At 36.1% G+C, this 21,072-nt stretch overlaps 1 protein-coding gene across 3 annotated transcripts; it reads left to right on the forward strand.

Moving 5' to 3' along the window:
* The first annotated feature begins 173 nt into the window (after nucleotides 1-173).
* GUF1 (GUF1 homolog, GTPase) lies at nucleotides 174-21,048 on the forward strand. 3 transcript variants are annotated; one of them, XM_027676297.1, is made up of 17 exons: nucleotides 174-209; nucleotides 2,450-2,561; nucleotides 4,170-4,318; nucleotides 4,554-4,634; nucleotides 6,520-6,597; nucleotides 7,420-7,503; nucleotides 7,986-8,050; nucleotides 9,202-9,405; nucleotides 10,761-10,900; nucleotides 11,999-12,122; nucleotides 12,496-12,628; nucleotides 13,367-13,510; nucleotides 14,529-14,662; nucleotides 16,553-16,654; nucleotides 18,695-18,814; nucleotides 19,724-19,760; nucleotides 20,709-21,048. In XM_027676297.1, the coding sequence occupies exons 1-17, from the start codon at nucleotides 189-191 to the stop codon at nucleotides 20,844-20,846; spliced, it is 1,866 nt and encodes a 621-aa protein (XP_027532098.1). In that variant the 5' UTR covers nucleotides 174-188; the 3' UTR covers nucleotides 20,847-21,048. The 3 variants fall into 3 exon arrangements, with proteins under 3 accessions (XP_027532098.1, XP_027532097.1, XP_027532099.1); XM_027676296.1 differs by lacking the exon at nucleotides 174-209 and adding an exon at nucleotides 1,668-1,828; XM_027676298.1 differs by lacking the exons at nucleotides 174-209; nucleotides 2,450-2,561; nucleotides 4,170-4,318; ... (3 more) ...; nucleotides 7,986-8,050; nucleotides 9,202-9,405 and adding an exon at nucleotides 9,781-9,900.
* The last annotated feature ends 24 nt before the right edge of the window (nucleotides 21,049-21,072 follow it).

Here is a 21,072-nt window from a genome sequence, read left to right on the forward strand (position 1 = left end):
TTGGCCTTCTGCATGCATATATATATACATGTATATATATAGCACTAAGAAATCTTAGTTGCATTTTATCAGCTCATATTTTAGTATCAAGGAAATGCTTCTTTACCTTTTATATTACTCACTGCAATACAGCATTACAGTATGCTATTTCATCCTGTGCGATTGTCACACTTATGGAAGTTTAGTAGATGACTCTGATACCTGACTGGGTAAATGCTTAATTTTGCGATTTTGTCACTTTAGGGGAAAACATACAACTGTTAAAACTCAGGCTATGACACTATGTCAGTTAGGGAAAATATTTGTTTCTATTGAACACAATCCAGGAAATAGCATGTAACACTGATTGATTTGCAATTATGACAATCACATGTTTTTTTCAACTGAAATAATTATTGGTAGGACATTTAACACTGCATTTGTGTGTAGCTGTACTAAGACACTTGGGAATTAGACAAGAAATTCATGCTTATATTTTGGTTTTGCCTTGTTAGTTATTAATCTGTTAATATTTGAATTTACCATTTATATGGCTGGCTTCAATATTAGTCAATATAGCTAGAGACAGGTACATTTACTTTATCTTCAATAAAACTAATGGCTTTTGAAGTTCAGGAAAGGTGTACATCCATCCATCACATTTTGACATATAAACGGATCACTTGAAAATTCATCTTTCTTCTACTGGCTTGCTGCCCCATATATACTTTAATATTTATTATTCTGCTGAATTGTACATCTTTCCATAATAGTAGTATGTTCTACAGCTCTACAGAGCTCAGAGCAAATTGATCAAAAATCTTAATATTCGCTTCATATATTATCCAAGCTGAAAAGTGTAGTGAAAGACGGATGAATGCAATTTGTGTGCTCTATCCTGGCTTAGGATGGACCATCAATCTGAACTTCAAGTTAACAGAACATGTAATAATTTTGTTCATATAACTAGGAGTCATTGTGGAAATGCAGTTCCATGCCTGCTTTTCTTCATTTATTTCAGAACTCTAAAATACATGCACCTGCAAATAGCTTTGCATTAAGAACTGCTCTTTCTCTGGATAGACCAGCACTCAGTAAATGCTCAATCCACGCCAACAGGACAAGAACAAGTTCTGGCATGAAGATGCAGCACATGAGCTCATTCAGTAGCTACTCCAACACAGCTCCTTGAATCCTGGCTTTATTCAGCCAGCTTAGTGGGCATGTGGTGCAAATACAAGTCTTGATTCTCTAAGGAGTAGATATGGAGTGCAAATGCAACCTTTAGTCGTGCTATTTGGTTCGAATTATGGGGTTTGGGGTATTTTTGTGACTATGCAATTTTGTGCAGACATTTCGTTACACATCATGAACAACGTGTGCTGCTAGTATGAATGTGCAATTTAGCTACCCCTGCAATTGCTTTAGAACTGCTGACGGCCTCAACAGCCACATCCCGGCAAAGCGGCAGACGCGCAAGCCAATCAATCCCTCTGCAATGCCATTAAAGAAGTCCCGGCCCCGCCCCGGGCGTGCGCGGGGAGGTGCCGGAGCTCCGACCGCCCCTGCCCCTGTCCCCGCTCCCGCTGGGGGCGCTTCCGGCGCGTCAGCGGTGCGGCCGTCTGTGTTCCGGCCGTCTGTGTTCCCGCCTCCTCGTTCGTGCCGCGGCGCGGTCCCGCCGTGGAGCTGGGAGGGGGCGAGCCCGGCTCCTCCCAGCTCGATGGCCCTCGCCGGCAGGACAGCGGCGTGGTGGGCGCGGCTGCGGAGCCTCTGCCCCGCTGCCGCCCCGCTGTGCCTTGCGGCCCGGCTACCCGCGGCGGGCGGGCGGCGGTACAGCTCCCGCGGCAAGGTGCGTCCGCAGGGACGGAGGGAAGGAGGGAGATGGGTCGGGGACGCGGTTTCGCCTGCCCGAAGTTGTCCTGCGGCGGGCCTGCGTGTGGCAGGCGGCCTTTCCAGGCACGCCGTGTTGATGTCCAGGTATTGGAAAGATAAATGCTTGTTAGTAGAATTGCCTTGTTGAGGTTTAGGGCTTGACATTTTTCAGTCAAGGGGCGAGTTTACGGGCCACATGGACATTCGGCAGAACTCACAAGATAAGGAAGAAGCTAATAAAACCAACTCGGCAAGTGTGCTGGGTAAAAGATCATTCTGGTAAGGGGAGATCGTGACCACCCACCCATGAAATCCACCAACTCTAGAAAAATACTGCGCCTGGGGACTAACTAGCTTAAGTGAGGGAGTCAGATCCCTATGTACATCAGAACACGTACACATGTTCTTCCACACACTTTCTGATTATTCAAAGTGATAAATTCGTTTGTATGACTAAAGTGAAGCATTTTAAACAATGGTGACAAGTTTTTGTATCTCTATTCAACCTGTACCTCTTCTAGAGAAAAGAAATTTTTTAAAGGCCATAGTACATAGAGACTGTAATCATGATTTATGAAAAGAAATTTCTGTTTTTCAGGAAAAATTAGATATGTCAATGTATCCGGTTGAAAGCATTAGAAACTTCAGTATTATAGCTCACGTAGATCATGGCAAAAGTACACTAGCAGACAGATTGTTGGAAATTACAGGTAGGTGTTCTCATTTTGTACTACCTTTTCTTGATATGGAAGGTGACGTCTAAGAGTCTATAGCTTTGATTATTACTAAAATTTCTAATATCTTTCTTCTAATGCCAGGTTACTTATGCTTTTAGGCTCTCAGTTGTGTAGTGTTACAGATATGATGGACTTTGTGATTGAGATCTGCCTACATGCAGTGGTAAGGAAGTGTGTAATTCAGTCAAGGAAGTATGTATTTTGGAAAGAAACTGAAAAGGAGTGTACTTCCTTGTTCAGGATGTTACTCCTGTCATTAAAACCGGTCATCCATTAGATCAGTACGCAGCAAGTTTGTGATGTTTACTGCCAGTGGTAGGGGTGGACTGGGAAGGGGTGGACTGTCACAGCCTAAAGGTTCTAGACAGTAGTTTTTAAACATGTCATTGAAAGCGAGGGACTTCAGCTGCTTATACTTAGATGAAAGTAATGACGTGTCCTGTTGTGAGCAAACCATTCTTAACTGCCTTCCATGCTGCTGGAGTTCACTGATATTGCAGCTGATATGATGCAGTTTTTAGAAATCATAGAATCAGTTGGGTTGGAAAGGACCTCCGAGTCATCAAGTCCAACCCTTGATCCACTACCACCGTGGTTACTAGACCATATGGTGGTGCAGCCCTATTTTTATTTAGATTCAGTGTGTACAATAGCTGCCAGTAATTGAATGTAAGTTCCAGGGATTCTCAGCTCCTACATAGACTTGCTTTTTTTGTTCACTCTAAGTGTCGGTGAATTTGTGTTACATTAATCTTCAGAGTCATTTATTTTGACTTCACCAGAGTGCTTCTTGGACTTCAGTGTTTATTTCTGTGTTATTATTGAGGATAAGGAAAACGCCCCCTTTAAAAGAAAAGTGTGGAAAGAAGTGCTAAGGGATCTTCACAGGTGATTCTGAAACTAGACTTCCTTGGAAGAGGTAGACAGAGGTTGCCTTAGAGGGTTCTCTAAAGCAGGCAGTAAAGCAATTGCTCTATCTCCGAAGAGGATACTAATTTCAGAGCAGAGCTTAAATTAGCTGCTCAGAAATACTCTGGAAGAGTCTTGCTTTTCTCATTTAAGGGGTGAACAAAACCTGGGAGAGAAGCTTTTGATCAAAGTTATTTTTTTGTTATTACCTCCCGTTTTTACCTGATGCCTGTGATAGAATGGAATTTTGAATTCAGGTCTGTCAGTCTCTATGATAAAGCTATTCTTGCACTTGAGATTGGTGCTGGTTGGAGCTGTGGACCATGGAGCTGCTCTTCAGTGATGGGAGGTCGTTTCCTTAAATATAAAAATTATTTAGCACTGAATGGAATTTTTGCTTCCTAATCTCTGATTTAGACTTGGATGATATTGTGTATCCTGCTTATTCAGCATAGTATTTTATATAACTTTATACATAAAATTTATTTATCAAATGTAAAGAGTGAAGCATAGTTTTATTTTTGATTAAAAATCTTAGTTTAGCTTAATCACATGGAAAAGCTTCATTTGCAGCTGCAAGTCTTTAGTTTTCATGGTTAATGGCATTTATTTATTTTGAGAGCTAATGTAGTAAATAAGATAATAAAGCTTTTTTTTCTTTCGTTTTTGTAGGAACAATTTCTAAAACTGACCGTAATAAACAAGTGCTAGATAAACTGCAAGTGGAACGTGAAAGAGGAATTACAGTTAAAGCACAATCTGCATCTCTCTTTTACAATCATGAAGGCATAAACTACCTCTTAAATCTTATTGACACGCCAGTAAGTTAAATATAAAGAGTGTTGAAATCACACAAAGCTAAATGTCTTTATATTTAAAAGCAGGAGATTTCTGGCTTTTTGTGTTTATTCAGTTCCTCTTTTCATTTGTATATGTTTTCATATATATGTTCACATTTTGGGAAAAAAAAAAACTAAACAAAAAGAACACAGTACAGAAGGCTTTGCAAAAGACTCTAGAAATACCTGAAATTGTAAACATATGTTTCCTCCACAGGGCCACGTAGATTTCAGCTATGAAGTGTCACGGTCACTGTCTGCCTGTCAGGGTGTCATACTGGTAGTGGATGCAAATGAGGTAGAGTTCTTAATTCTTGTTTCTTATTTTGAATTTCAGTATTTCGTTAAGTAAGCTAGAGAGAAGATTAGTGGTAGTTGTTTTTTGTTTTTTTTTTTGTTAATTTTTTCACCACTGTTTTTGCCCCTCATTTATCTCCATAGAAGTATTATGTTGCAGAAGAAGAGCAATAGGAGTTTAGAAAAAATCTAGAGACATACCACAGATCTGTGACATACCAGTAACAGCACAGGATTAGTGAAGAATACAGATCCTGTTTTTTGGAGAGTGTGAACTTAGCAAATGGCAGTCTGGAGAACTTCTAGCTATTGTACTAACACCCATTTGAGTACCTTCAGTTAACAGACTAGAATATGAGGATTATGGAATCGTGATTTTAAATATGGGCACATTATCAATGAAATACTTTGTGAGAATTTTCTCTGTGGTGTATTTATGATTGTTGAGACCCCTGGTGGCCTAGTGGTTAGCGTGCAGGACTTTCACTGCTGTGACCACGGGTTCAAATCCCGGTCTCCTGGCCTGATGGAGGTCGTTAGCCCTGTGTGGCCATCCATCTATGAGAAGGACACTCTAAACAAACCTACGTCCTGAGGACCTCACTGCCATTGTCCAAGCTTGCTTGGCCCCGGCAGATGAACCTTAGGATTAAAGGGTGGGCTCAGTTCAGCGCAGGCTGTGTCTCACCTAAAAAAATCCATTGCGCAGGCTGGAAAGGTAAAAGACCTTTCCCCAAATCTTCGTTCGCGAAGATGGGCCATTATTTATGATTGTATTGTACAAGGGTCAAATGAATGCTAGTGTTTCCCATGTTCTATGGAAAAAACCAAGCCCAACTAACCACCTACCTACCAATGATTATGAACACTTGCCCCCTCTTAGCTTGATGGGCAAGTGGACTCTTTTAGTAAGCTTCAGTAAAAAATATGTTCCCTACATGTGTTGATGTTTTTATATTTAATTTTTTTAATGTCACATTTAAATATTATGTGATTATTTGGTGTTCTGTATTTGTCTTTCAGTCAGAATGCTTACAAACTCAACCTACTGATTAAATTTTTTTAATAGCATTCTTTGTTACTTCTTTATATTGCCTAAAAAGTTAGGCCCATATATCCATAATGAATATCCCCATATAAGTAATCTTCCATTTGATCTGTTCTGAACAAAGCAAAGACAACAAGTAGATATTTTTTAACTCCTTTTCTTCCTCCCATCCCCACTTCTGCCCTCTCTGGTTCAGTTGTGGTAATATTGCTTTAGTCTCATTCATTAGCATTTCTGTCTCTTTGCTTTCCCTGGTCTGGTACTTGGATCTGGAAGGGAATCTTCCTTTTCTGCTAAACAGAGCTGTTGTTTTGCTATCCTTATGAAAGAAATGTGAGGTATAAACTCTATCATTTGTTTTCTTTTATGAAAGTAACTGTAAGGTAAGTTGAAGATATGTTCCTGATGCGTGGAGTAATTAGAGTCTTATCACAATGATAAACATCCCTTTGTCAGTCCATTTGTAAATAGTTTGTTGAGAACAAAAAAATGTGTTCTTTGAGATACTTGTTATTTATTTCTGAATAGCCAAGATCATAACATACACAAAAATATGTGCATAATGTATGTTATCTATAATAATTCTGTGAAAGTGGTCACACATACGGTATTATTAGTTTATCTACTTATACTGAGATTATGAAAAATTATAATTAGGAAAGTTGTTTTTTTTTCTCAGCAATTGTGGGTAATCAATCACCTTTTACTTATCCATCTTGGAAATAGAAGAGTGCATAGAATAGTGAAGTAATCTTAAATTGTATTGTATGCCAAACACAAACACTCACCAAAACTCGGGAAGTTTCCATGTTAAACTTTTATAATGCTTATTTTCTAGGGTATTCAGGCTCAGACGGTGGCAAACTTCTATCTTGCTTTTGAAGCACAGCTTTCAATAATTCCTGTCATAAATAAGGTAATAAAGGTTTTAGACTTTCCTGTTAAATAGTTGGGTTGTTTAAGTGTGTAGAAGACTGATAAGAAATGTATCCTGAAATAGTATATAATGAAAGTATTTAATGAAGTATGCAATGAAAAAAATTGTTATAATATTTATAATATGTATAATACTACTACAGTGTAATAAGAATTTTCTGTATTTGTTGTCTGTTTAACATTTTACAGTAATTGCTTGGATGCTAAGTTTTAATTTCATAAAATATATGTAGGTATTTAAAAATGTAGCATTTAAGTACATGGCTTAGTAGTGGACTTTGCAGTGTCAGGTTTACGGTTGGAACTGATGGAGTTAAAAGTCCATTGATACTAAGGAGACTAAATGAGCAGCAGCCCAATATTTAAAAAGTGAGTTGTAGTTTTAAATGAAATCCAAGGGTTATGTTTTATACAATTTTGAGGCCTGTATTGTTGGAATCAGAAGATTAGTTACTGCTCAGGTTATGTTAATTGCTTTTTGTATATGTATATTGTACTTAATGTTTGGTCCTGTAAACAGTGTAGGTAGCCCTTAATGATTTCACATTACTTTGTAAGCTAAAGATTTTTACCAACTCTTGGACAACAGTGTTTTGCCTAATGAAACAAGCCAAAAATAGACTAGTTACAGGGAGGATCCTTCCTGAAGTCAAGGAAGACTTTCTAAAATTAATCTTGGTCATTTCTTGAAGACAGACAGTATTTACGCATAAATACATAAAAGTTTCTTGTTGTACTTCTGGAAAAAAGTGCTGGAACATGTGAAAGAGTGCTTATATATTTAGCAGTTTGGTTTTTTCAGATTGACTTGAAGAATGCAGACCCTGAAAGAGTTGAAAAACAAATTGAGAAGCTGTTTGATATCCCTAGAGATGAATGCATAAGGGTAAAATCTCTTAAGTTTTATAACATGGCTGATGGTATAACAGTATCTGCTTTGTAGCTAAGGAAAGACATGTACATGTAGTAAATCGAAAGGGTGCCATCTGTCTGCATGTCTTTTTCTGACAGATGAATTTATTTAAAGTTTGTCTCCTGTAAAAGGGTGGAGAAAATACTTTTCAGTTAAAAATTCTAGTATGTTTTGATGAATAGCATCAGAGATTTAAAACGTTCTCATTGTCAATCTATAAATTGTTTTCATTTCTATCATAACAATAATTTCTATTCACAAGAGAAAACATTTAAGGGTATAATCTATGAGAAAAGAAACGTTTCATAGTAATAGCATTCTAAAGTGTCCTTCTGAATGCTTTTATGGGTAGTATTATCTATGGCCACCAAAACTGTCTAAGTAAATGTGACACTATTTAATAGATATTGAATGAGTGTAAGTTGTGTCTTACAAAATTGTTGAATTTGTTTTAGATTTCTGCTAAACAAGGAACAAATGTGGAAAAAGTTCTTCAAAAGGTGATTGAGAAGATCCCACCGTAAGTCTCTATTTAATTGTATATCTAATTAACCTTGTAAGGTTTATTAGGAAAGCGTGATTTGCATTTGTATGGTACTGGTAGTAGTTTTATACTTAATATGCATCTGATTTAAAGGAAATACAGTATAGAGAAATGTGAGAGTAATCTAATGCTTGAACTGGTTAAGTCAGTTTCAAATTTCAAATGAGAAAAAGTGACATTTCAGATTTGAGATGCCTTTAAAAAATGAATGTGTGAATATCAGCAGAGAAGAATTCTTTATTCTTAAGAAGTGGGATAGGAAAATTAATTCAGCCTGAAGTGAAAGATGAGAGATGAGCCACTAAAGGTGATACTTTTGTGACTTTTCATAGCTTCCGTGAAGTGCTCGCAGGTTTGTGCTGTTACCACTTTTGAACATTGCACTGTTAAAATGATAAAGGTAATTTAAATCTGTTATGTTTAGAGTTTCATATCCTGAACCCGACCTTTAAAATAGACTTGTGAGAACTTGATGATAAAGCTGCTAAATTACAATTCAGTTTCAGTCAGCATATTGTTTTTCATTCTTTCTTCCTGCTATTAACTAATAATGGTAAGAGAGGGTCTACAGAAGGGCTACAAAGATGATCAAAGGATTGGGCAGTCAGTCCTGTGAGAAAAGGCTAAGAGAACTGGGCTTGTTTAGCCTTGAGAAAAGAAGGCTTAGGGGAGACCTTATTGCCATTTTCTGGTATTTAAATGGTAGCTACAAAGAGGATGGAGACTCCATTTTTACTAGGAGTCACATGGAAAAGATGAGGGTTAATGGGTATAAGTTAGTCCTGAGGAGATTTCAGTTGAACACGGGAGAAAAATGTTTCACGATCAGCCATTAGAATAATCTCCCCAGAAAAGTGAGGAAGATTCCCCAGTATTGGACATTCTCAATATTTGTCTGGACAGGGTGCTGGGCCATCTTGTCTAGACCATGCTTTTGCCAAGAAAGGTTGGACCAGGTGATCCTTGAGATCCCTTACAACCTGGTATACTATGATTCTATGAAGGTTTTGGGGGTGGGTGTGCTTGCTTACTCAGTATTGAATGAAAACACAATGCGTAATATATTGGGGTTTTTAAATTGTTTTTGTTGTTGTTTGTTTGTTTTGTTTGTTTGTTTTTTGTGACAGACCCCAGTGTAATACTGCTGATCCATTGAAAGCCTTAGTATTTGACTCCACCTTTGACCACTACCGTGGTGTCGTAGCTAATGTTGCGCTCTTTGGTGGGGAGATTGCAAAAGGGAATAAAATTGTGTCTGTACACACAAAGAAAAGATACGAAGTCAATGAAGTTGGAATTCTGACTCCAAATGAACAGCCAACACATAAGCTGTAAGTAAAAATTTCTTACAGTGGAACAAATCACAAGTTGGTGTAAGCTACAAAATCCTGCGTTTTCTGTTTGATTTTTGCATTGAGTGATAAAAGCTGAGAGATGTTTAGTTTTTTTTTTTTTGTTCTTTGGTGGTGTTTTTTTTATAATTATTATTTGTAATTTAATGCTCAGTGTAAATCTTTTTCATTTTGGGCATGCTGAGGCAGAAGGTTTTGGGGACTGCTTTTTGGGCACTACTGGGGGAGGAAGCCATTCTGTCATTTGTAGTACATGGAACATCTGGACAGCTACTTTTTTTTAAGACTAGCATTTGATATTCTTATTCAGCTGTCCAATTTATTTCTAGGAACTGCCTTGCTTGAGAGTGGAAGGGAATGGGGCTTCATCTTAGTTATTGCTGCAGCATATGTTAAGGGTGGAAAACTTAAAATCCATGAATACAACAGCTTCCAGAAACTGGCTTCTCATGGCAGCAGTGGGAAGAAAATCAGGTACTTAGAATTAGTGGAGAAGTTTTACCAGTTTGCATCCAAATATGTATTAATTGCTATTGGGGGATTCTCAGTGAGACTACATTACTGTGTCTGGCGGGTTGAGCCCAGCCAGCAACTGCACACCCAGTCACCTCTTTGCTTCTTTTTTGTTGTGAAGAATGAGGTTATATGTCATGGAATATCTCTTTGAGCAGTTTGGGTTTGCTGTCCTGGCTCTGTCACCTCCTAGTCTCTTTCCCACCCCCAACATATTTGCTTGGGGAGGGGTGGAGTGAGAAACATAGAGGGCCTTCATGCTGTGCAAGCAGTGTTCAGCAATAGCTAAAACATTGGTATGTTATCAAGACTGTTTAGTCACAAATCCCAAACACATCATCATACAGGGCTGCTCTGAAGATAGTTACTTCCATCCTAGCCAAAACCAGTACACTGTGTATTTTACTTGGTATCTACCATGGGTTCCCCTCCAGTTAGCATTGTGTGCTGGTGGAAGGTGTTTGTCTCGTTTCTTCCTCTTGGTATATGAAACTTGCTGTGTTGGCAGCTGGGAACTGTTCTGGTTTCTGTGTCTTAGAAGGAGCTTCTCAAGGGTCTAGCTCCATCTTTTAAACTGGGAATAATACAGAATTCAAAATCCAGGATCATAAATGTACTGTTCAGCTGTAACACAAATAGAACTGCTTGAGACAGTTCACATCTTTGAGGTGAAACAACTTAAGTCTGACTTCTGGACTATGGATATGGGCTTTTAGTGGGGTGACTTATTTGAATTTCTGTCTGGGCTAAATCAAGTAGGAAAATATTGGAAATACTACTAATGCCAAGAAGCATGTCTATATAACAACAATTTTATTTAGATATGCAGGACAGGTGGGCTACCTGATTGCTGGAATGAAAGAAGTAACAGAAGCCCAAATAGGAGACACACTCTTTTTGTATAAACAACCAGTGGAGCCTTTGCCTGGCTTTAAGTCAGCGAAGCCAATGGTTTTTGCAGGTGAGGAGTAAACCAATATAAAGTGGAATTACTTTTTTTTCACAATTACAAGAGTAAGAGAGCTGTTAGAGCTTTTAAAAGAATACATGTGTGTATTAAGAGTTGTGAGGATTAGAATTTCAGCAAAGAGGTGTGTCATTTATGTAGCTTTGTGTAATTTTCCCTGTAACTTTACAGACAGGATTAATAATAGTTGCTGACTGGTTTTATATGAATACAAGACTAACATGTATTTTTTGCCATGATTATTGTTTCTAATTCCAGTAAACTCTTAATAGCTGGAAAAGAAGGATTGAGACCTAGAAAAATAAAAAAAAACGTAATTTGGGGGGAATCCTTCGTATTGATAATCAGGTTTCCATAATTATTGAACTAATACAAATGCTACAGAAGGTGGCTTTAGAAGGAAATAAATTCTGTATATCATTTTTGAGACTTGTGAAGCAATGCATGAAAACTCACTTGAACCGTCTTATTGAGATTAGGCAGTCAGTCAGTGAATGTAGAAAAGTGTAATCTTGTAAATAATGTTTTTGTGGGCACATGTGTTGCTTCTTGGTGTAGAGTAATTACATTTTCTGAAGATACAGTGATGTGAAAAGTGATAAAGTAGAACCTATTTTGTGCAGTAATTATACAAACAGCTGTTTTTATTTATTTCAAAAAATATAGAAACATTTGCAACTTTCAAATGACGTTTTATTTTCCATTCAGTCTTACCTTTGAAGAAACATCTCAGTGAAATCTCTCCACTTTTCCATGCATGCTTAAACTATACGTTTATACCGCAGCCCTGTAAAACAGTGGTTATACTCAATTGTGCATCTTCCACAACTGTGAAGGATTAGATGAGTACAGTGATTCTACCATTATGCTTTAAGTGTTAATTCTGAGGTAATCTAAAACTTTATTATTATGTTTTGACTAATTTTTTTGAGGAAGAAGAATCCTTTTTTTCATGTTTAAAAACAATTGGAACACAAACTAAGCTATTTCTGATTTTATTACTGTGTTCACTGTAAGAGACATATTTGGAAGCTAAGTACACTCTAGATAAAGCTCTCTATCACATTGCTTCTATCTAATATATTTTGACAGGAATGTATCCTGTAGATCAAACAGAATATAATAATCTCAAAAGTGCTTTGGAAAGGCTGACATTGAATGACTCCAGTGTAACTGTTCATCGTGACAGTAGTCTTGCCTTAGGAGCTGGATGGAGGTGAGGCTTTTATACTACTTTCATTTTTGGAACTGTTCATAAATTGAGGATGCGGGTTTAAGTCAATTGAAGATAGAATTAAAATGAATTCAAAGTTAGGAGCTTTGATTCAAATTAATGATAGCTAAAGATCAAAAGCATTTAATTTTCTTACATTCTCTGTTTGCACAGAGTGAAATTTGTTGTGATTGATGGTTTTTGTTCTCCAAGACACACAGTATTCAACTTTAGGATTATTTTGGTCCTTTGGAGGTTGTTTGCTATGCTTGATATTGCCACACTATCAGTGTAAATATGCTGGAGGGTGAAAAAAATCCACTGAAATTCTAGGGGATATACAAATACTTTTACCAACAGGTTATTTATTTTCCAGATTGGGTTTCCTTGGTCTTCTACACATGGAGGTTTTTAATCAACGTTTGGAACAAGAGTATAATATGTCTGTTATTTTGACTGCACCAACAGTTCCATATAAAGCTGTTCTTTCCTCAGCAAAGTTGATAAAGGTATGTTAAATTCATTACAAATTTATATAAATAGCAGATGAGAAGCCTCCTATAATAAACACCTACAGTCTGTGTTTAAATGTAAGCTAGCACTGTATTTCATAGGAATTATTAGAAACACCAGTATTTAACTTGCAACTTTTTTTAATTTTTTTTTTCTTTTAAGGATGTTAACTATTCTTCCCCCATCCACTTCAAGCACTCTTTTTATGTCTTACACTTGTCCCTGAAAATGAGAATACAGGACACATATCTTGCTTATTCTTTTAAGTACATACTGAGTGGACTGTATTAAAAGCAGGTGAAATAATCTTCCAGGCTTTATCAGGCAAAAAACATGAATGTTTTTAGGAACAGCTTGTAATGCTACTGTAGGCTGGCAGCGTCTTAGTAACTTAGAGGATAAGGATGAAGTAAGAAGGAAGATCCTCACTTTACAGGTGAGAGAGAGAGACGTGGGAAGATGGATAGAAAGGCTTTTTGTATTTCTCTCATTTCCCAAGTAAAAAGTAAATCCTGTAATATTTCTGTATAATAATATTAAAAGATATGCTGATAAGGGATTTCTATATGTGATGTAGAAATCTCTTCTGAAATTGTTCTCATTTTAGACTTGGGTTGCATAATGCGCAAATGTTTTCAGGCAATTGAAACATTTTTTAGCATTTTTTCAATGCTGTATTTGTCTCCTTTGCTAATTGTAAAATTATGCTATCTGGTTTACTTGTTTCTTTTTAGGAGTATGGAAAAGATGAGATTACTATTATCAACCCTGCTCAGTTTCCTGATAAACTTTCAGTATCAGAGTATTTGGAGCCAACTATTCTTGGTACTATTGTAACACCTCATGAATATATTGGGAAAATTATTGCTTTGTGTCAGGTTGGTATATAGTTTTAGTTTTGTTTTTTACGTTTTTAAGCTCTTTACCTCATACTTAAAGTGAAGATACTAGATAGTATGATAATAGACATTAGTACTTAAATAGTATCTTTGACAGTAGTTATTAATTACTTTCAAAAGAAAAAATTATTTTTAACTTATTATTTGTAACATTCTGAACTACAGAATCCATATACTGAAAGTTAGTGATGAAGCTCAGACAATACAGTGCTTGGTCTGTACTAGACTAAATCATAGCTTGTTCTGTTTCCTGAAAGAATGGAATCTGCAGCAGGGGAATAAGATGTACTGTTTTTTTAGAAGTATATGGAAGAAAATACAACTTCTGTCAACACTTTACTGTGCACTCCTGTATTTTTTTCAGTACTTCACTGAAGTAAATTTACAATAGTGATGGCCAAACACATTTCCCCAAGTATATTTGGAATATTTCTAATTGAAAATGTTGTAGCTACCATGCATATTGTCTTTATATTATTTTTTCACAATATTTTTCTTAGCTTTTAACATTGCAGAATACATAATACAAAACAGTACAGTACTTGTATGTCAATACAGTGAAGAATAAAATCTATTAAAAAGAATTCCTAAAATAACTTTTAAGAACACGCTCCTGGGAGGAAAGAAGATGAGCCTGCAAGCCCAACTGTGTAATACTCCAGTTTGTGTGAAAATCTAATTTCAGTGAGACTTTATGGACAAATAATTATACATTTAAAAGGCAGCAGGAAGCAGAAGTTTTTAAGGATTTCAGCAGTTCAGCATTTAGAGGGGATAGGCTTGAATCATATATCCAGTTAAGTTACAACCAATTCATTTATTATAATGCTGCCATTTGTCCTGGGACTTCAGTGAACTACCATTAAGAAGGTTACTTTGGGGCTTGCCATACAGGAAATCTCTTTTGTAGCTGGATAGCTGTTAATTTCAATCTGCTTTGTATTTTTTTGTAGAAAATTTCTGTCAAGGGGAACTGAAACAATTTTTATTTGTCTAGGATCGCAGGGCAGTCCAGAAGGATATGTTGTACATTGATGAAAACAGGGTTATGCTAAAATACCTCTTTCCACTGAATGAAATTGTGTTGGATTTTTATGATGCTCTTAAGTCTCTGTCTTCTGGCTATGCAAGGTAACTACCTCCCCTGTTCCCCCTTCGTCCCTCAAGGGGAGTGTGGTGAAAAAAGATCTGAGGAACAGATACGGAAGGGCATGAGTGAAGAATATTCCTTTACGATGGAAAATCTATGATGCGAATCTAGTCTCTCTTCACCTTCAGTGGATTAGGTTTACTGTGAAAATGGATGGAAATAAGTATGGAAAACATCAAAAGTGCATCACTACCTAATAATCATTGTCTTTGGTCATCTGTGTATTTTTCAAGTGCACCTCTGGAGTGGCACTGGCTCATCTATATGAGTTAGGTGGTGCTTACTTGTCTGAAGTGACACAGGGCATTTTCTGTGAGAGGAATCACTGAAACTGTACTACTTATTGTATTAACTGTCTCTTGGTGGAAAAGAGAAGATAACCAAATTGGGTATTTAAAGCTTGTAAAAACAACATGAGATACTTACTTTACATATGTGCTTTATTATGGGAAAGAAGTAAATAATCTGTATTTTGAGACAAAATTTTCTGTTGCGTGTGGCTTCTAAGAATTCAGAGGCCAGTACAACACTCAGATGTTTGTGAAGAGTCTTTGTGAGTTTAATGGAAGGGAAAATGTTGCATGGCACATGGCCTTGTGCCCCAGGAAGTGCAATAGCTCTCACAAACCTGGTATGTCAAGATATTAGTAAGATATATTACACAGTAGGAACTGGTATGCCTCATTACATTATTAATTTTATAAACATAAAAATGAATTTTATCGAAGGACTGAATTTGCTTTGAGTGTGTGTTTTCTTAAATATGCCTCAGAAATGTAAGTAAGACATGTTTTGCCCAGGTTTGTAATATTTGCAGTAGAAGCATAAGTAAAAGTGGAGTGGCAAGGTAGAAGAAACAAGGGGTTGAAGATTTTGAATTTCTCTCCAGATCTAGCTCCCCAACTACATAAAACCCAACCTGTTTATCAGAAGCTATCTCATTAGCAGAATTATGCTGGTTTTCCATTGATTCAGGTGTGATTGCAAACAATGTCGCATTATCTTATTTTTTTATTTCCTAATTGACTCCTTAATATAGCTTGTTTATTTAATACTCTCAGTAATCATTGTTATGTTATATAAATATGTTCACACAACTATGATTTATTAAGCCAACTACAACAGAAGAACTTTGAAATAATCTCAAAGGATTTTCCCTTTCCTGTTCTGATATTTCAGATTTGACCAAATTATAATGGTATTGGTGATCCTCCACATTTATACTTGCACACAAGATGGATCTATCTGTCGATCTATCTATATCTTGCATACATTACCTCTGTAACTCTTGCATTTTAAGAATTTTTGCAAACTGACACACAGACAGCAAGTCCCATACCTACCAAAGGGGAGTTTGGCAATTAAGTGGAAAACTTAGTTGTCAGAGAGAATGATAAAAGGGATCATATAAATGAGAGGATAAAAAGAAAGCAGTCCAGGATTAGTGTTTGATTCCTTTGTTATTCAGGACATTTACTGTTCAGAAGCTGTGTTGGAGGGTTCTGTTTCCTGGATCTTGAAGGAGCCTCCAGCTGATAGAAAATAAGTGTTTGAATAAACCCTTTAAAAAACTGTATTAAGCATGTTAATTTCTGCTTGATTTATCTTGCTTAGTAGATTGGAAGGATATCCTGGAAGTCAGGATGACATCTTCTGCTGCATTGGAGGGGACATTATGTGCAGTACGTTTCTAGTCTGGTTTTGCACTGGGGAGATGTACTGAGATACTATTAAAAACTGTACTTCAATTTTACTAAAAAGTTCAAATGTTTTATTAAGAATTGTGTCTATAATTTAAAATTTATGGAACAAAGAACGCAGAATATAATTTTACAATATCATCACTAACTTCTGCACTGTCTTTTTTTAAGTTTTGATTATGAAGATGCAGGATACCAAGCAGCAGACCTAATCAAAATGGATATTCTTCTAAATGGAAATCCAGTTGAAGAACTGTCTACTATCATACACAAGTAGGTTGAGTAGATTCTTTATGCCAAAGAAATAAGACTTCCTATTAACTTCAGTGAAAACATTGTCTCTTAATAGGACTTGATGATCTTAAGGGACTTTCCTGACCTAAACAAATGTATGATTCCAAGTGATTCTAGGTGTAGGTATTACTCTTATATATGACAAATACGTATGAGCATCGAGAATTTGCCACATCACCACTTTCATCACCACTGAAAAAGAGAGGCATTTTGTAATATGAAAATTAGGGAATACATACCATAAATAGTAGCAATTTCTACTTTTCTTTCTTAGTTTAAGTGCTGGATATCATATTTTTTGTGGCAAATGTAGGGCACAGAGGTGAAGGAAAATGCATAATGCCAATCTTCTAAGGGGCTGGAAAAATTTTAAGTGCAGACCAGTCAAGGAGATGCCAGATGAATCATTTATGGTACTTCATACTGAAAGAAAGTTGGTTTTATTCTCCCAATAATTCCTGTTCTATATAAGTTTGTTGTTTTCTTGTCTCCAGCCTTAGTACCAGGAAAATGTAAGTATTTACTGGATGCAATTACCTCAGAAATTTTTTTTGATAAAATGATTCAATTTCCACGACTGTCTCAGGAATTACGGGTGAGGATAATGCCTTTCCCATTTCCAGCCTCTTCTGACAGTTTTTACAAGGTTCCCTTCTGTAACTTCAGCATCCCTTTCCAGTAATCCCGAAATCAACTTTTTGTGGGTTGTTTGTTTTTGCATTCTCAAAATACTAATTTATAGTTGCTAAATATTGGTATATTTTCATATTTTTTTACGTAAGTGCAATATCGAAATCTTCGGAATTCCGTAACTCCAGAAGGTTGACATAGGAAAAGGAAACCCTTGCCTTGTTCAGATGGGTTATGGGGCTGGAGTGATATAACTCTGTTGCATAAGATTGCTACTTAATGTGTTTTTTATAAATATGCGGTGTTTAACAATCTACCTGCATCTCTTACTCTGAAAAGATGCAATGTGGAGCGGCTCACCTTGCAAAAGTTAGTTAGTTATTTAATATGTATTTCTTGGTCAATGTAACTTGCACCCCTGAACTGTTTCACTCACTAAAACTGATAGTCTTTCTTTTAGCTTTAGATTACTAATGACTTTTTTTTAACCTGTAGTCAGCATTCATTCTGCTCCTGCTGCAGGTATTCTCAGTCTTCCCACTGTAAAAATTGCATCTGTCTATATATAAAGCATTATGCTGAATTACATTTACAGAGATTACTGTAAGCTAGTATTAAGCTAGCCATTATTTGTTCTAATTATAAAAATAAATATCTGTATCTCCTAAAACTGTAATGCTTAATGAAGATTACTTAAGTACTTCATGCTTAAATTGTTTGCTCTGTACAGGTAGTAAGGAGTCACATTGTTGCTACCTGAAAGTATGTAAAACTGATTTCAGCTGTATGTTGGTAAAAAACATCTGCTGAATAAGGATATTTTTAGAGGGAACAGAGACCCATTTCTTTCCAATGGCTTATGAAAGTATGTTAGTAGCTTCTTTAAGCTTTTTGGTTTTTTCTCTTTCCAGAATCTGTAGCACATGCAGATGCTGAATATAGTTGGATAATTTTTATTAGCAGATGACAGGAGTACATGATTATTTTTCTTGTTATATAAAGCCAGATCTTTTTAAAGTATTTCTGTAATATGTAGATATTTTGACCTTTTGGGCCTACAATCAATGAAAATTCTCCTTGACCTAGTTTAAAATTTCATTTGAAGCTGTAACAGTATTCAAAATGGCTTCAGTGTGATGGATAATCAGGATGTTTATTATAAATATTTTAAGGCCTGCTGTTAATGCAGTCTTATCACCTGTTAGTATGAAACAGGTGACATACAGAGATCACTCATTAGATGCAGAATTATGATCTGATTACCTTATCTTTTGAGCTAAAAAGAGGAAAACTTGTACTAAAATCCTTTTATCAAACAGTTTGGTCTGTGGATAGATTTTTGATGTTGCATCACTTTTTCTGAAAACACTGGTTGACTTCCTTTTTCAGTGATAAGGCATATGCCACTGGTAAACTCCTGTGTGAACGTTTAAAAGAGGCTATACCTAGACAGTTGTTTGAAATAGCCATCCAGGCTGCTATTGGCAAGAAAATCATTGCAAGAGAAACGTAAGTGAAGACCATCTGTTCCCTTTTTTCACCTCCATAATTTAAGCTATGTAAAATACAGATTTTTAATGTCTCACCAAGTTTTATACATTACAGTACTTTGATTTTAGTGTAAAGTTGTATTTTTCTTGTATATGCTACCAGACATCTTGAAAAAAAGAAAAAAAACCTAAACCAAATTTGAGCTGTGACTGTGACTAAAGACTTTGAATTACAATTATACAAAGAAAATGTATTTTTTATTTTAAATTGCTTGTGGTCAGCATTGCACTTAGTGGATAATGCATAATGTCCAACACCTGTGTGTCCATTTCCTCTTTGGCAGTGGAAAAAGTTTCTTCCTACTGAAAAAAATTAGCTAGTTGTGGAATAGTTAAATCTGTGGGAGAGTCAGCAAAAAAAGAACTGATTTGTGCTGTTCCAAAGGAAGTATGTTGCAAGCTGAACAACAGCTTTTTCTTAAGCAGCATGCACTTCTTTAGAGCAAACAGTTTCCTTGATGCTGTGTTTCTCGTCACATTTTTCTGTTGCTGTTGAAATAGGATTTAAATTGTGGTAAAATGATTATAGGTAGGAATTTAAGCCAAGGCGCTGTAAGAATTTGTGTTTATATCTATACACACATGATGTAACACTTCCTATGAGCCAAAGCAGAAGTCCTAGATAAAAAGACAAGATTGTAATTTTTTTACATTATACACCCTATGGGGTATTTCTAGAATTAAGAACTGTGAATTGCATCTTCTGCTTAAAACTTCATCTCTTGTATACAAAACATGACAATGTTATGATGCCGATGCATCTTACAAAAGTAGTAGAAAAACAATTAGCATTTTGACAACTCAGTATTTAGCTTCACATATAGATGTTCTAATGCGTTAAAGGTATATATGTTATTTTATTTTACAGGCTGAAAGCTTACAAGAAAAATGTTGTGGCAAAATGTGTAGGTATTTTTTTCTTTTTTTTTTTTAAATGTTTCTGACATTTGTAAACCTGCTAAGATGATAGGCCCATATTTTCCTAGAAACTCAGCAAAGGCGTGTTCTGCTTGCGCTCGTAAGTATCAGTGGAATTTTAACAGATACTTTTAAGCTTTTATTTTAAAATTCAACTCTTACAATGTTTAGCTGCAACTTGTAGTAAGAGGGGATCAGAAAAAGTAATGGCTTTTTCAAAGTTACATGCTTGAGTGAACTCACCATGTTCTAATAGTTGAAGACAGAGTAAATGTATGTGTGTACACAAGCATATGTGTAACTTCACATTTCCTAAATTGTTTTTCAGATGATAAAATATAAATGTGCTTCGTAATAAAGCTTTTAAATATTGAATAGTTGGCTATTGACAAGACTCAACAAAGCTATAGGAAAAATGTGATACCTCTTACTCAGCTTATATTTAGTTCTCTGAAGCAAATGTTGGAAATTATTGACCAAGTGTCCCTTTCTCACAACTGTAACAGAATTCTTCTGCTATGCACCGATGTGGGATGGTGTTTGTTAAATGTTGTATGAGGGTTTAGTTCATTTTTCTAGATAAAAGCACCTAGTGCTAGTCAAGATGCCTCACTGTATCTGAGCTGGCATCCTGCTGCTGTTCCAAGGGGATATGGATCTGATGTATTGTCTAGTGTCAGCCAGGCTTATGTGAACGTGTATATTTAGGTAACAGAATTCAACCTTCAGGTGAAGGTTCCAAATGAACATGCTTACTTGCTCCTTTGTTTTTAATGAGTGTTCTTTAGGCATAACTATTTGGAGTATAAAATAATCTTTTGTCTTAATATAACCAACCTTCCTGGCTTTCTTTAAGCCCTTGAATTTAGTGTTGCTGAAATGTACTGTAGCTGCATTTGTTGTTTAGCTTACTAAAACATTTTTCCTTTTCACAGTATGGTGGAGACATTACAAGAAGAATGAAGCTTTTAAAGAGGCAGGCAGAAGGCAAAAGGTTGATGAGAAAAATTGGCAATGTGGAAGTACCAAGAGATGCCTTTATACGTGTTCTAAAGAGAGAAACTGACAAGTAGAGATCAGTGACGTGATCATTCTCAACTTTTTGCAGACAGGGGCATAGTGAGCTAATATATGATTTATCACAGTGAGAGGGAACATACTTGACTTTTAATGGTGTAAATTAAGTATATCTAGGAAGATGAACTGAAAGGACTGTGTACTTAAAATGTACAGATACTTGTAGATTATTATGAAATTAAAGTTCACTTGACTGAATTTTCATTGTATAGTTTTCATTGT

This window comes from Neopelma chrysocephalum, unplaced genomic scaffold (genome assembly GCF_003984885.1).
Source record: "Neopelma chrysocephalum unplaced genomic scaffold, ASM398488v2 Primary Assembly neopelma1_42, whole genome shotgun sequence".
Lineage (NCBI taxonomy): Eukaryota > Metazoa > Chordata > Aves > Passeriformes > Pipridae > Neopelma > Neopelma chrysocephalum.

Bases quoted from the DNA above. Each gene is read 5' to 3' on its own strand.
- GUF1 (XM_027676296.1), top strand. From the start codon at position 1,700: ATGGCCCTCGCCGGCAGGACAGCGGCGTGGTGGGCGCGGCTGCGGAGC. The intron at 12,123-12,495 runs GTGAGGCTTTTA...TTTATTTTCCAG, and splicing joins GCCTTAGGAGCTGGATGGAG to ATTGGGTTTCCTTGGTCTTC. The intron at 14,663-16,552 runs GTAACTACCTCC...TCTTTTTTTAAG, and splicing joins CTGTCTTCTGGCTATGCAAG to TTTTGATTATGAAGATGCAG.